The sequence below is a fragment of the Mytilus californianus genome, unplaced genomic scaffold, assembly GCF_021869535.1.
Source record: "Mytilus californianus isolate M0D057914Y unplaced genomic scaffold, xbMytCali1.0.p SCAF_2, whole genome shotgun sequence".
NCBI lineage: Eukaryota > Metazoa > Mollusca > Bivalvia > Mytilida > Mytilidae > Mytilus > Mytilus californianus.
In genome coordinates, this window is record NW_026262668.1 from 55,399,267 (window position 1) to 55,414,648 (window position 15,382).

At 30.9% G+C, this 15,382-nt stretch overlaps 1 protein-coding gene across 1 annotated transcript; it reads right to left on the reverse strand.

Moving 5' to 3' along the window:
* Positions 1-1,117: 1,117 nt before the first annotated feature.
* LOC127728995 (type I iodothyronine deiodinase-like) lies at positions 1,118-11,635 on the reverse strand. Its single transcript, XM_052236570.1, is given in 3 exon segments — positions 1,118-1,566; positions 1,569-2,210; positions 11,426-11,635. Coding segments are annotated over 3 exon segments (990 nt in total). The 3' UTR covers positions 1,118-1,428.
* Positions 11,636-15,382: the final 3,747 nt, after the last annotated feature.

Below are 15,382 nucleotides of genomic sequence, written 5' to 3' on the forward strand. Positions count from 1 at the left end.
CTTATTTACTTGCCATTGTTTTTTATTTACTACCAGTTTATGTAAAGAATGGTCCAAAAACATATCATAGAATATGATACATACTATGTTTTCAGTATGTTCAGTAGACAAGTGTCTAAGCCAGATATGACAATATAAAAATAAGAAGATGTGGTATGATTGCCAATGAGAAAACTCTCCTCAAGAGACCAATGACACAGAAATTACAACTAGCCTTATATTGCCTCTTTGTAGACATATTTTGTCTTATTTCATCTGAGACCAACAAACATTTTCCGTCAAAACCTAATTCTAAATAGAGATAAACAATAAGATAAATAAAATTTTCAAAAAAAGAGATGTGATAAAGATTGTTTGTCGTGTTCAGTTTAAGATTATTTCATGCAAAAACTCGTGAGTACGCAAATCGAACTTAATTGTAAAATATTTGTTGAGGGGTTGGGAGATTTTTTTTTATATTAGTATGTGTAGTGTGTTTTGGGTTTGTTCTTTCTTTTTGTAAAAACGGAAGTAAATATTTTACTTAGGAAAAAAAACAGTAGAATCACATTTTGTATTTTTATTAAAATAATATAATATAAACCATAGAAAATTGTCAACCGTTTGCTCTTCTCTCTCATTAAGATAAAAGATACAATCTTACAATTTTAAAATGGAATTTTTGTACCACTACATCCTTTTTACAAAATATACTTGAGAAACCCTGCATTTAAATAAGTGAATATCGACATCAAAAGTCATCTTCAAAGTTTAAGAATGACCTTTTCATTACTATTCACTTAGGTGTAACTTTTCCTTCTCTTTGCTCTCGTTTATCACTTTTCTAATTAGTGTGACGTGATACACATGTTAATTAAACAATTCATATATTAGTAGAACATGTTATACTTTAAACAAACACTATTCTAAATGATTTCTTTTTCAGTAAAGAGTGTATATAAAAATTATGGAAATATGAAAATAGGTCAATTTGATTACTTTTGAGATACTGAAGAAACTTAACTTCTAGATGGGAAAATGGTGTCTCTTGGTCATTTTTGTGTAATACAACGGAAGAAATAAATGATAAAATATACCAAAAATGTACTTAAAATAACAAAAATTAGAAAAAAAGTGTATTTCAAACGTATGCTTTTAATAAATAGTTATATATGAAGGTGTTCAAGTAAAACTTCCCAACGCATTGTTTAAAGTAAAACATAAAGTTTTCAAAATAATAATGAAAAATTGAAAATATGAGCATCGACTGTCCTTTGTTTGTTGGGCACACATCATTGATTTCTTTGAATAAAATTTAAGATAATTAGCAGTTTTATAATCTTTATGATTTCAATTTCAGTATACTAAATAGTTATTACCGTAAAAGTCTAAAACTAGCTAGTAGGATTAAACGTCAACATATCAAATTTAATTTTCACACGTCGATAACTACAATGTTTTCCTGTGCATCTGTAACCACACAATGACGCTTTCTGGGTCGTAATTGTGAGAACCGAACTTGTTCGCATAGCTAACTTTCCCATCTTGAATAATGTAGTAACGTTCTGGAAAGGCACTGTATGCTATATATAAATGCATGTTTTATCGTCCATTGTATCGACTAGCAATGGACAGTGTATGTCTTCCTTTCGAAGCAATGACGCTGCAGCAATTCGGTCATCTAAAGATCTGTGTTGTGGTATATGATCGTACGTTGTGCCTTGTATGCTCCAATCGTCTGCTGCATGTGATTCGGATACATAAACAATGACAAAATCAGCTATGCCGGCAAAATCACGCATCATTTCCTTAAAAAGATGCAACTTTGCCATAAACGGTGGTCAAGAGCAGCTTCCAAAACTAATAACCAAAGGACGATCATTTATTTGGAAGTCTAATAATTTCCGGAATGTCTTAGTATCAACATCATATACTGTTGAATTTTTGGCTTCTTTTCCGAGCTCCGATTCTTTATGCATAACATCACAATAAAACCACGAACACTGTTTTACAGCTGACAGATTAACATTTGAAATAATTTCGCGACCGATATGTTTTTTTGCTGCTCTGGCCTGTAAGTATTCCATTAATTTGCATACAAACGGTATTTTTTGTAATATCATAATTACCGTTAAAAATATCGCAAACATGATTCCTTGAAGTAGAATTAAACATTTTTGAAGAAATTGCAGTATTTGTAGTGTCATATTTATTGGAACTGTCACACTTGTCTGCAAAAAATTAAACATATCTTTTATCAATGAAGTTTCCTTTGGATCAAATTAAAACAGTTTTTCGTAAATAAAAAAAAAGTTCTCATGGTTGAGAAATTATTTTTCCTTACATGCAGACTCACCAACTATTTTGATTATTTCCTGGAAAGTAGAAGGTATAATGTAACTTTTTGAGCTGCTAAGTTCAAATAAGCATAAAGTTTCATAAATATATCAAAATGCCATATCATATTAAATCATAGCATACCTCCTTATTTCAATAATAGCTATAAACCAACATATGTTCTGAAATAAACCAACATATTTACTAAAATAATGTTTCTGGTTTTGCCTATTCCAATCGACATCGCGGTAAATTTCTAACTTTGTTGATGTATTCATAATAGAAAATATCCTTTTGACAAATTTGCGACGATTTCTATTTGCGTTATTATAATATAATTAAAATATCATTTTGAGATCGCCTCGTAATTTTAATTGTCTATTCAGAGTCCGACACTTATTGAAAATCTATAGTGTTAATGATCAACTGTTCTAGATAAAACCGTTAACGATTATTACAACTTTAAGAATTACTGTTTTTATGGTTTTTGTCCTGGGATGTCACAATTTCTATATGTCAATGAATATTTTAACCTTGGGTGTGCATGATCAATGTAACAATAAACAATGTAAACTTATATTAATAGACTTCCGTCTTTGTTTAGTATCTTTCAATGTGCGATGATAGGGGACAAGCTTCCTCATGTAAATTATCTTATCCTCATATACTTGAAGTCTAATAAAACTAACCATAAATCTATTGATTCTTCACTGTATCTATGTTTTCTGTAAATTTGACGAGTCATCATTGAAGTGGGGATCTCAAACGTTATAATTAATTTGACATTTTCAAAAGCTTATAATATTATTTAAGTTTGTGAATTTAAGAGAGAGGCGAAGATACCAAAGGGACATTTAAGTTTGTGAGTATTTATACTGTTGTATATCTTTTTAGAATGTACGGATTTTACATAAAAAATATTGTTAAAAACTTTTTTCTATAATTCAAAAAACAGTACATTTCATTTTCGCATGCTTTTTACGCATAATAGAATATAGTAACATTTCCTCTTTACATACCCATTTGAGTACATCTAACACTTACCTGATAGAAATATTTAAAATGCACAATATACTAACTTAAAATTCAGAAGACCATGACTAAAATCTAGGCTTGCATTTATCAAATAAAATGTCCAATAAATTAAATCTTTAAAAAAAGTCTTGACTCATCAGATCGATACGAAGCACAAAAAACATAATAGGCAAAAGACACAAAGCACCGCTCGAAAAGTCCTCGAAGTAACTGAAAGCTTGTTTAAATCCAATAACAAGTAATAAATAAATCATGTATACATTGTTTAAATGTTTATTTGTTTCAATTTGGCATGTTTTTGAACTGAAATGTACTTGCAGTAGGGCATTGATACTGGTTCCAATACCATTATAAAAACAACATAACCATATAACACGGCTTAAGAAACTACAAAAAAAACCGGCTTTAATATCATTTAGCCTTTTGGAGAAAGAACATTAGTTTCAGTGCCATAGATGAAAGGGTTATTTCCAAAGAATTGGTTTCATACCTGGAACGCTTTCATAAAAATATTTCAAATCTGCTGAAATGTTCAGTATCACAGCTTAACATTTTTTATATCATTTTGAAGTATTTCTGGCAAAATTTTAATAGATTTATATTAATCTAAACAACTATATATTAAGGCGACAGTAGTTAACCGATGTTCAAATCTCGTAAATCGACAAATCAAGGGGAGCAAATAGAAAATGGGTGAATCGTCTTAACTCCGAAAAGTCGCTGCTCCTTTTTCCTCATATGAATGCATCATCCGCCGTGCGAATAAAAATGTCACAATCAGGAATAGGACACAATCGATAAAATTGCAAATCAGACGACTTTACTCAGTGGGAAATCTAGTGACAAAATATTACCTCTCCTGTAAACAATGAAAACTTGATCTTTTCATGTTTGTTCCGTTTTAGCAAGGACGCTATTAATTATAAATTAACTAGAAAACGCTCTGGTAAATAGTAACAATAAAAATGAATAGAAATGAAAATAAAATTTCCATATAATGTTATCAATTCCCTCCTAAATGGTAAACGACGAGTACAGCAGTCTATCGGATCTTTGTGTAAAATTTGTTTAAGATGATTCAATGCAAATTAATTCCTTGAGTACCAAGTTCAATTTATTAACCTACTGGCTGTATACCTCTCTGGAACATGCCAATTATCCGTTTATTTATACAGCTAGATCAGAGAAGTTCAGGGAAAAAATTTCAATGGAATCGATTGATATACAGCAAAGATAAGCACTTTTGAAATTAAGTTACTAAGCGAATTCAAACGGACCTTATCCCGATGTAAACATAGAAGTGAATAGATCGAGAAGACCGCAAATACATGCACATAAATTGAGATGACCTTTTCTTAAAATTGTATAAAACATTAGTAAAATCTTTTAACGTATAACCTACTTTATGAAAATATTCATCGTTAATTTTTAAACCTGCACATACACGACTTTGAAATTGTCACATTCACGAAAAGACAATATTTTAATTTTGAAAGTTCACGTGACAAGAGCTCAAAAATTTAAGATGTGAAAAAATGTATATTTTGGGTAATTGTAACATGCTAAGGACTATGTGAAACACTCCGAAAATTGGTGACCTGACAGATCTTTTTATGTTCATGATTTTTCCATTGTTTTTACTGATGCAATCATAGGACGCTTAGCTATGGTAACGGCATGCATGATGTTACAAATCTTTACTCTGATTAGACGAAATTGCGGAATTGAACAAAATCCAACAAAAAAAGATATATGCTACAATATAAAAATATTGGTGTTAAACTTTACGGACTTAAAATCAAACTTAAAAATAAAATTATCCAGATAAATAAAATAAATTCAGGTAAAAAAGGTGTCATTATCACCACTGTCATTTTTTTTTTCATTTTGTAGGTTTACCCTTTAATACATGAGCAGGTAAATATCACTGACAGGTTCATTAGATCTATAATTGAAGCTAATGTTGGTCAATTGGGCTATTAATAGCTCGAGTGCTGTAAATAAATCTTATCGACTTTGTGTACTTGCAACTGCAGTCTAAAACTTCCAGGGCGAAATAATAATCTCAAAGAGTACAAAATATTATACTTGAAATAAAGAATGTCAAAATACATACATTGTATGTCGCAAATTTAATTACTTGTCAAAATCTGTTTTATATAGATCACCTCCCTTTGGCGTTCGTCCGTCATCGATATACACGCCGAAATAGGTTTTATCGCTGACTGTTTACACACATCATTATAACAGTGGTTGCAAAGCTACTTGTCAATTTCAACTTTATTTTGAATTAGGATTACACAATCGCTATTATGTAGTAACCCCTTTTGTTGTTTACACAACATTGTCATTCATTTATGACAATGTCATTCGATGTGTTTGAGCATCACCGCTCTTCAACACTTTGTACAGTGGACCATTCATTGGATACCAATGACCGTTTGTCCCGCCTTCTTTGATTGATTGACAACCGTATTTTGAACTTCATCTCGGGACAACTTAAAATGAAAATATTTTTAAAATAAGTTTATCAAATTGAAAATAATTTTCATTAGAAATAAACTACTTTTTCCATTCCATTTCAAAACAAGCAATGAATTTGTGAAGACATTTAGTCTAACATTTTGTTTTTTAAAAAATGCATCCCTTTTCGAAAAAAGGACATAAAAATAGGTGCATAAGAAAGAAAATTCCAGTAAAAGTACCGATGTTTCAAATACTAATCAACTGTGAAAGATATTAGGAGTCGTAAAATTTATGAGATCCATTGATTTCATTTAAACATCAAAACAGAGGAGTGATCAGGAGTTGTATGAATGTAAGATTACATTGTACTTGCTTGAAAATATTGTGTATAAACGGAAAGTTTTCTTTTGCATAAACGTCAGTAAAAACGTGCCTCTCTTTGTCGATTGAAACTAATACATTTTCGCTACGTGCGTGAATATACATTTATAAAAGAGGCAATGCATTTCACACACTAGTCTTAAATGTCAATCTTTACTAAAAACTAACAATGTCTTTTATGAACAAAAATGTGATAGATAAAACAAATATTATTTTCGCCGGATATTCTTCGATGCAAAAAAATGCGGAAAATTTCTCCTGTATTTTTTTTAACTTGCAAGATAAATATCTAAAAGTTGCAAAATCCTACTGGAAAGTGATTATCAAACAGTCTTTATCATTTTCTTAAATATTGTTTCCCAATCTAAATTATTATCTGTCGCTGATAAAGGCATATTTTGTTACAAAACTGCGAATTTTACATGTTTTTGTAAAATTTTGCTTCGCTTACCAAATTTAATTGATTTGAATCCAAAAGACATTATACATTATAAACCTTCTTTTTCATGGTGAATTGGTAATAATTATGTACTTTTGAACTTATTCTTTGAATAAAGAAAGTCTGTGGTGTAATTTATAACGCACAGAAATATGTGACTCGCAGGTCAAACAGATGTTGGGATGTAGGAATTAAGTTTTTTTTCGCAAAAATTGTTTGATTTAAAAAAAATATTGGAAGAGAGAAATACATTAACATTAAATTGCAAGACATTTTTTTTACAATCCCTAGAGGGAAATGTTTCGATTTCAAATAATTAGCTGCACATGGTATAAGAATTTTATGTAACTGTTTGCTGTATAAAGTTTAAAGCTTTTCAGAAAGCTTATGGAATTTTAATCAATCATTTTATGATTTGGTATAAGTACAATATAAACTAAGGAGAGGTGGTATGATTGCCAATGAGACAACTTCCCACCAGGGACCAAACGACGTAGATGTTATAGCAACTATGTAGGTCATCGTACGGCCTTCACCAATAAGCAAAACCCATACCGCATAGCAAGCCATAAAAGGCCCAGACATAACAAAATGTAAAGCATTCCAAACGAGAAAACAAAAGCCTGAATGTATAAAACAACAAACGAATAACAAATATGATACACTGCAACGAACAACCACTAAATTACAATCTCCTGACTTGGGACAGGCACATGAATAATGAGGCGGGGCTAACATGTTAGCGGGCGCCCAAATGTAGAATGATGAGGTCACATGTTGAAGAAATTAGAATTAACCTTTGAGAACAACAAAAAAACAGATAAAAGAAACAGTGCAAACCAAATATGAAATATTGACAATGACAAATATAACAAGGAAAGTTAACAATCAATCAAAATTAGGATGAATATTTTCATTTGCCTATGCATGATAAAGAGGTGTATACCTTCATAGTGATGATATATTTCCAGTTCAGCATCTTAGTATCAAGTAGACTTTTGAAGATTCCGACTTTCCAAAACTAGTTTTTGTATGGTAAAACAATTTGCAATACAAATCAATTTTTTAAACAGAATAATTACATTAGCCAATTCTTTCATTTGTGTATTTTCTACATAAATTTATTATTGATATCACAAAAAAACATATATTGAAATTGCTCTTAAAGAAAATACAAAATCTAAAATTGTATTTCAAGTTATCCCCAATGCCTCCTGATCTCTGACCACCAAAAAAAAATTGTCTTTTATCAATAAAAGTTCTAAAACATCACTATTTGCTATGCACAATTCTGATTGCACAATTTTCTATTTTCTATTTTCGTAATAAAATTATTTTGATGTACACATGTATTTCACGGGCTTTAACAATTATCACTTTTTCAGTAAATATTTTAAGCTCCTTTTCTGTTCCAAATTACAGAGTATGCTTCCTCTATGTGCAATAATTTTGCTGACAATAGTTGTATGGCAAGCAACTGAACTGTAAATTACTGCAAGGTTGAATTATCGGAAAACAGCGAATTATGATTTTTCACAAAAGATGAAATTATTTTCACAACCACTGCCGAAATTACTCTTGCAAGTGTTGGACATGTCGATTCATAAACATTGACTCTTTTCCAACAGTAACTAACAGGTCAATCTCTCCAGTCCAGTGGTGGTTTGTGCAATAAAGGAAAAACAATATCTTCTTCACCCTAAAAAAAATAATTTTAATTTCTCACAAAATGTATCATTAAAATCTCTAAAACAAAGAAAATTCTAAATAATGCGAAATGTTTTGAATATGGAACGGAACCAAATATTGTATCTATCAATTTGCATATTTTATTCAATTTGGTGGAGGTTTTCTGCACTCGGTAGATGGACATTTTATTGTCTATTTTATTTCGGTGCTGTTCCAAATCATTAAAATATGACGACCCCGGGATGAAAATTATCACCCAATAAAAGAACAGAACACTGCAAAGTATATGTTTTTTTACAATTAGTTTGCCACGTTTTTACGATACTTTTATTGATTCTAAATTTCTTGAAAAAGAATAATTATTTTCAGGGTGGGGGAAAGGGGGTTTGGGGTTGGGGTAGTGAAATTTGTTTTTATAAAACAATAAGTATACATAATTGAGTTTGAATCAAGTTGAAATGACAGCAATAATTCTACATAGATAATATTTTTATTCAAATGATACATACCTCGAACCCTTAAATCGTCATTTTTCTGTAGACCCTACATTGCTTTAAGTCAGTGCGACTTTATCCGCCAACAACACATGTCCACAAACAAAACTTCGGGTACATGAGGAGACCTTCTTGCTTTAAGACGGTTCACATTTTCTTTATTATGAGCTAGAGCTAGTTTCGACCTTGACGTCTTATTTTTAAAAATACTTCATTGATGATCTTATCACTACAACGTACTTGCAAAAACTTCGTTCCCGTGAAAATTAAGAGTTGTTTCAATTTCAAATTTCATCAAGATCTCTACTGTGGCTATAAGCAAACTGTCTGTCGACAAGATAAGAGGTCAATGTATCCAAGTGAATTTATTCTAATGTACAATGGGTAAATGTCTGGTTAAAACTAATCTTATCTTTGATGTGTCGCATAAGCATCCCTATAAAGTAAGACAGTCCGTGCGTGACCCATGGCATAAAATATTATATGCATTTCATTGGCTATTTTCTATCAAAATCCAGACCAGTTAGTAACCTATATCAATTTACGTATCTGAAGACGAATTTGTGTAAAATATTTTGTTTGATTTTAATTTCTGAAAATCTAAATAAACATAACTCTAGAACAGATCTTTTTGGGACGTCGGGTTGTGCCTTTATTTTTGCGGGAATTCGGGATTTACACTTATTGGGACTCGGGAATCAATGATTAATTTTTCGGGATTCGGGAAAAAATGTTTTATTTTTCGGGGTTTCGGTATTCAGCTTTTATTTTTTTCAGAAAATTCGGGATGACACCCCTCCTACCTCTCTCTCTCTCTCTCTCTCTCTCTCTCTCTCTCTCTCTCTCTCTCTCTCTTCAGCAGGCAATATTGAGAAAAAAAGAAAAAAAATCATTCTGTATGAATATTTATATTTGTTAAATACTTGCAATTCTTCTGAAACCACAAAACCTGCAGATTTTTTGTATTTCTTTATGTGGAATGACTAAAAAAAGGGGGTGTACACGACTTTCCAAACTTAATCTTCAACGTTACTCAACACTTTTAATACTGAAACAATTAGAGATATCAATATTTTTTTTCAAATATCGAATACTAGTTCCCAACTAAATGTCTAAATATATCCGTTTGGAATATGATCCCCCATATTGACAGCTATCATAGGACATCAGTTTAATATAGGCATGGCAATCCATTACATTTACATGATCCAATCAACTGTCCTTTATGATATAGATTGGCGTGCGATTGTAGTTGAAACAATGTAATTTATATAATGACATTGTATTAGTTTTGGGACACAGTTACATCAACATCAAAAGGTAATGTACTTTATTATGGAAGCTGTGGATTACTGGTTCAAAATAAAATTGGTTTTGACAAGTTGCTTTGTAACCACTGTCATGATGTTGGGTGTAAGTTGTGTTTGACATATAGTAACTGTTATAATTGACATTTTTTCGTGTTTCTTAACTGTTTCAAGTGTGTTATGCATTACAGAGTGTAACTTATAATATCTTTTTCTATCATAATCATGCTTTTAGAATTTTGTTTATCTGTGAGTATTTTATGTGTCTGTTAATTTGACTTATTCATAATGTACCTATTTAAAATTCTCCGCTGATCAATGAAGGAATTATTCAGAAACTAAGTTTCCAACTCCCTCAGTTAAAGTTAACCTGAGATGGACTTAACTATTCTTTTTATGTCTCTTTTGATCATATAGCTCCTCAAGTATCAAGTATGTATACATCATTGGCTTTCAAATTTTTGGGCTTGAGGGTTTCTGATGTAGGTTAACCCAGAAAAGTGCATCGGACGCACGAAATTTTACAAATTGTTATTTTCATTTACATTCATTTAATTTATTTGTTATCTTGTTCTTTGTTACATTATTGTCATTATAAATAAACTAAAGCACGTGATATATTCAAATATTTAATACACACTGATAGAATTGTACTACATTTATTTCATCTTTAAACATCATATTTCATCCAAAGTCAAATCTTATGCTTTGAATATGACTTCTTCATTGTGTGATGTAATTCTTTAAAATAAAACGTACAAAAAGCCTAAAAATAAATATAAATAATTATTTGTTATAAAAATATGTTCATTAGAATATAACCATAAATTATGAATTAGATTCAATGTTTATTCGTATATGTTACCTCAAAAATTAACAATGATTCCTTCATTTACTTATATTCTGATCGACATAGTTATGAACGATTTGATATTACTTACATATCAATAATGACAAAATCGTGGTAAAACACCAATCGCGTTAATATACAAAAAAGCTTGCAAAAAGCTGACATGTCGTTCACGAAATACCATACGGATCTATCAAATTACATTTAAGATCGACCTGTTCTTCAGAAGATATGATTAGGCTTATGCCGAAACTTAAAGCTCAAGACGTGTTTCGTTTATATTTTACATTGTTTTCTGATATACTTCTAGCCAACCCTTTACGTCTTGTGGACTATAACATTGTGGACCGAGTCCGTTTGCTAAGACTATCTTTCCGTTATGGATGATGTAATATCGTTCGGGAAACGCACCATATGCAAGACATGTTTTATCATCCATGGTATCTACCAGTATCGGACAGTCAATACCTTCTTGTCTAAGAAGTTTAGCAGCTTCAATTCTTTCCTCTAATGATTTATGCTGTAACATATCTTCATATTTAGGACCACGGATATTCCATCCATCTAAAGGGTGTGCTTCTCTTACATAAATTAATACAAAGTCAGCAACAGAAGCAAACTCACGGATCATTTCCTTGAAACGTTCCAGGTCTGCCATAAAAGGAGGTCAGGTGCAGCTTCCAAAATTAATAATTAGTGGGCGATGGGATTTTTCAAAGTCTAATAATTTACTAAATGATTTAGATTCTATATTATATACTGTCGTGTTAACTGCTGATTTTCCAATTTCTGCTTCTTTATATATAATTTCCCATAAATGTTTCTGCAAAACTTGTTTCAAAGTTTTTATGTTGATGATTGGATTTAATTCCGGTCCGTTAGTTTGTTTTGATTTCCACGCCATTCGTCGTTTCACAAGGATTCCAATGCCAGGCAGACTCCGAAGAGTCGTTACAAATGTTATAAAAAAGACAGCCTTGAAACATTTGACAAGAACAGTCAGGTTATAAATATACCGAGACATCATAGTTTGTTTTCTCAAAGAACTGTAATTCATCAATGTATCTACAATTTAAATCAAAGACATCTTATAGCGGGAAATGGAAACTTCCAAGAAAAAAACATAATACGTTTCTACTTGAGCCCAATGGTTGCTTAAATTAATATAAACGGAGATATAAAAAATACTGATTAACACTAGGTTTGTTGTCATTTTCTTTTTTTTTAATTGTTTCACATTTTGTTATGTCGGGGCCTTTTATAGCTTCCTGTGTGATATGGGTTTTCCTCATTGTTGATGGCCATACAGTGACCTGTAGTTTTTACATCTTTGTCATTTGGACTCTGGTTGATAGTTGTCTAATTGACAATCATATCAAATCTCCTTATTGTATATTGCTCGGTTTAAAACAAAAGATATTCTAACTGCACTCTAAAATACAAGCACAACTTGGTTAATATAGGAATGACACCTTTTCTGAAATAGGTAATGGACGTCTACAATAGTCACCAATTTTGTTCAGGAAAAAAATACCAGGGTAGATATTGTCTGTATTTTACCTCATATTTTAAGTTTAACAGTTTTAGTATATCAATTTTTAAGATATTTTAGAAACGTCTCTTAAAAGATATCGTAAAATATAGAATATCAAATATTAAGAGACACAAGATGTTAGACTATGGCTATTCTTTTGGTAACTCCCTATATGTATTGACACATTTTTTTTCGGTTGTTGGCGTTCTTGGCAAATGTTTCATCCAAAAATGCACTTCAAACGCAGGAAATTCGGAATGTTATGTAAATGATATAGCTAGCAATTCATATTTCATTAGATATTGACAATCAATTTTTCAAACTAGAAAACTTCTAGATTTTCATTCTAAAAGTGCTACTGGTTTATTAAATCAAATATAGGTTACATCAATTATTCATTGTTAATAGATATAAGAAGATGTGGTGTGAGTGCCAATGAGACAACTCTCCATCCAAGACACAATTTGTAAAAATAAACCATTATAGGTCAAAGTACGGTCTTCAACACGGAGCCTTGGCTCACACCGAACAGCAAGCTATAAAGGGCTCCAAAATGACTAGTGTAAAACCATTCAAACGGGAAAACCAACGGTCTAATCTATATAAAAAACGAGAAACGAGAAACACTTATGAACCACATCAACAAACGACAACTACTGAACATCAGATTCCTGACTTAGGACAGGTGCATACAATTGCAGCGGGTTTAAACGTTTTAATAGGTACCAACCTTCACCCTTATCTGAAACAATAGTGTAACATCACAACATAGAAAGACACACTATAAAATATCAATTGAAATGGCTTAACTCAATCAAAAGACATAGTAACACAAGTGAACATACACTGAACGAATAAATTTGATCTATGATACAATGTAAATACAAAATCAATAAAATAAGGGGTGAATAAATAAAGGCAACAGTAGTATACCGCTGTGAGATGTTAAACAATTTCAAAAAAACAACAACAACCTTGACCAAAAAGCCGCCAAATGCAATAATATACTCCGGTAAATGAAAATAATTTTGTTGTAAGGTATACAGTTTAAATGGAGAACGGAAATATTTTTTACAAAATAAAATAATTTTGTTGTTCATAGTACGAAGAAGTGAAAAAATATAGTCATACCAAACACTTATCAAAGCTGGTATATAGACGAGATATAACCCTGAATAAGTAAACATTAAATAACAAAAAAGCATTACAAATAGTATCAAATTAACAAGAAAGTATGATTTGAGAGTACTCGCAGTTACTGACAGCTAGTTAAAAGCCAAAATCAATTAATAATAAAAAATCATGCATCAGAGACTAAGTCTTTCTTTTTGTACCAATTAAATCGACCGAAATAATAGAAAAACGTACAAGAAAAAATAGCAGGTTCGATCCCTTTTCATATATAGGTAAAAATCAAAAGAACTAACACGGTTATTATGTAAAAAAGTTATTACTTGGCAGTATATCACTTTATTAACAAAAATTAAACGGATAATAGGTTAGTTGTTTTATAATTTAAAAAAAGTTAGCATGTATTAGATACATCCATGAGAATGTTACCCGATTGGATTCATCTTATTTAAACCAAGATAGTATGACTATTGCAGAATGATATATTTCAAGAATTAAGGAGGAAAAGGGGGTCTTTCAGCAATTTGACCCTACGTATTGTAAAGCATGGTAAATCAGGATATCCAATTACATTTAAGGACATATTGGTGTAAATATAAAAACAACTTACCACTACTTAATCGGCAATTTTCTGTCAAATCAACGTTTGTTTAATCAACAAACCGGTGAAAAGGTAGAACGTATATTAAGCATTTTATTGTTGTTAAGTGACATATTTAGGACGGCTGAGATTAAACAATATGAAGTTTAATATCCAGGACAGAAAGTTGAATTCAAAAATCATATATAAAAATAAGTAGCTGTGATACCATTGCCAATAAGACAACTATCCACTAGAGTTCAAATGACGTGGATATAAGCAATTCAAGGTCACCGTATGGCCTTCAACCATGAGAAAAACTATACCGTATAATTAGCTATAAAAGTCCCCGACATGAAAAATGTGAAACAGTTCAAGCGAGAAACGGCCTAATTTATAACAATACAAAACAATTTACTAAAAACAAATATGACCGACAATAACCAACAATAACCTCTGAATACTAGGCTCCTGACTTAAGACAGGCACATAGAGAATGCAGCGGGGTTAAACATGTTTATGAGCACACAACACTTCGCTTACCAGGGACAGTGGGTGTAACATCACAATATAAAGACAAAGTATAAAGATATACTACATATTAAAGATTTTCAGGCCAGAGAGAACAAAAATGAAAATAGCACTTTATACTCTTTTTGCGTCCGATGTGTTTTTAAGAATATACCTTCATCAAGAACACTCAAAACCAAATATTGCAAGGATGTATACAGCTACTTTTGCATAGGTACTATTTCTGTACTAAAAATCTGTAGTACTGGAAATTTACTTTTAATATTTAGTACTATTTCTTTACTTTATTATCATTGTAATATTTAGGTACCTGTATTTTACAGTACTTGATTTGTACTAAAAAATTTGGTACAGAAATAATACTAACAGTGATCGCAATATTTCATGTTTGAAAATCATAACTTTAAGAGATTTGAAATAGACAAACTTTCAAAATGCTGAAAATGTAACGGTGTAACCAAAAATCTGTAGTACTTAAATTTCAAGTACAAATCAAGTACTGTAAAATACAGGTACCTAAATATTACAATAATTTTAAAGTAACAAAATAGTACTGAATATTAAAAGTAGATTTCCAGTACTACAGATTTTTGGTAAAAAAATAGTACCTATGCAAAAGGGTTGCGCAA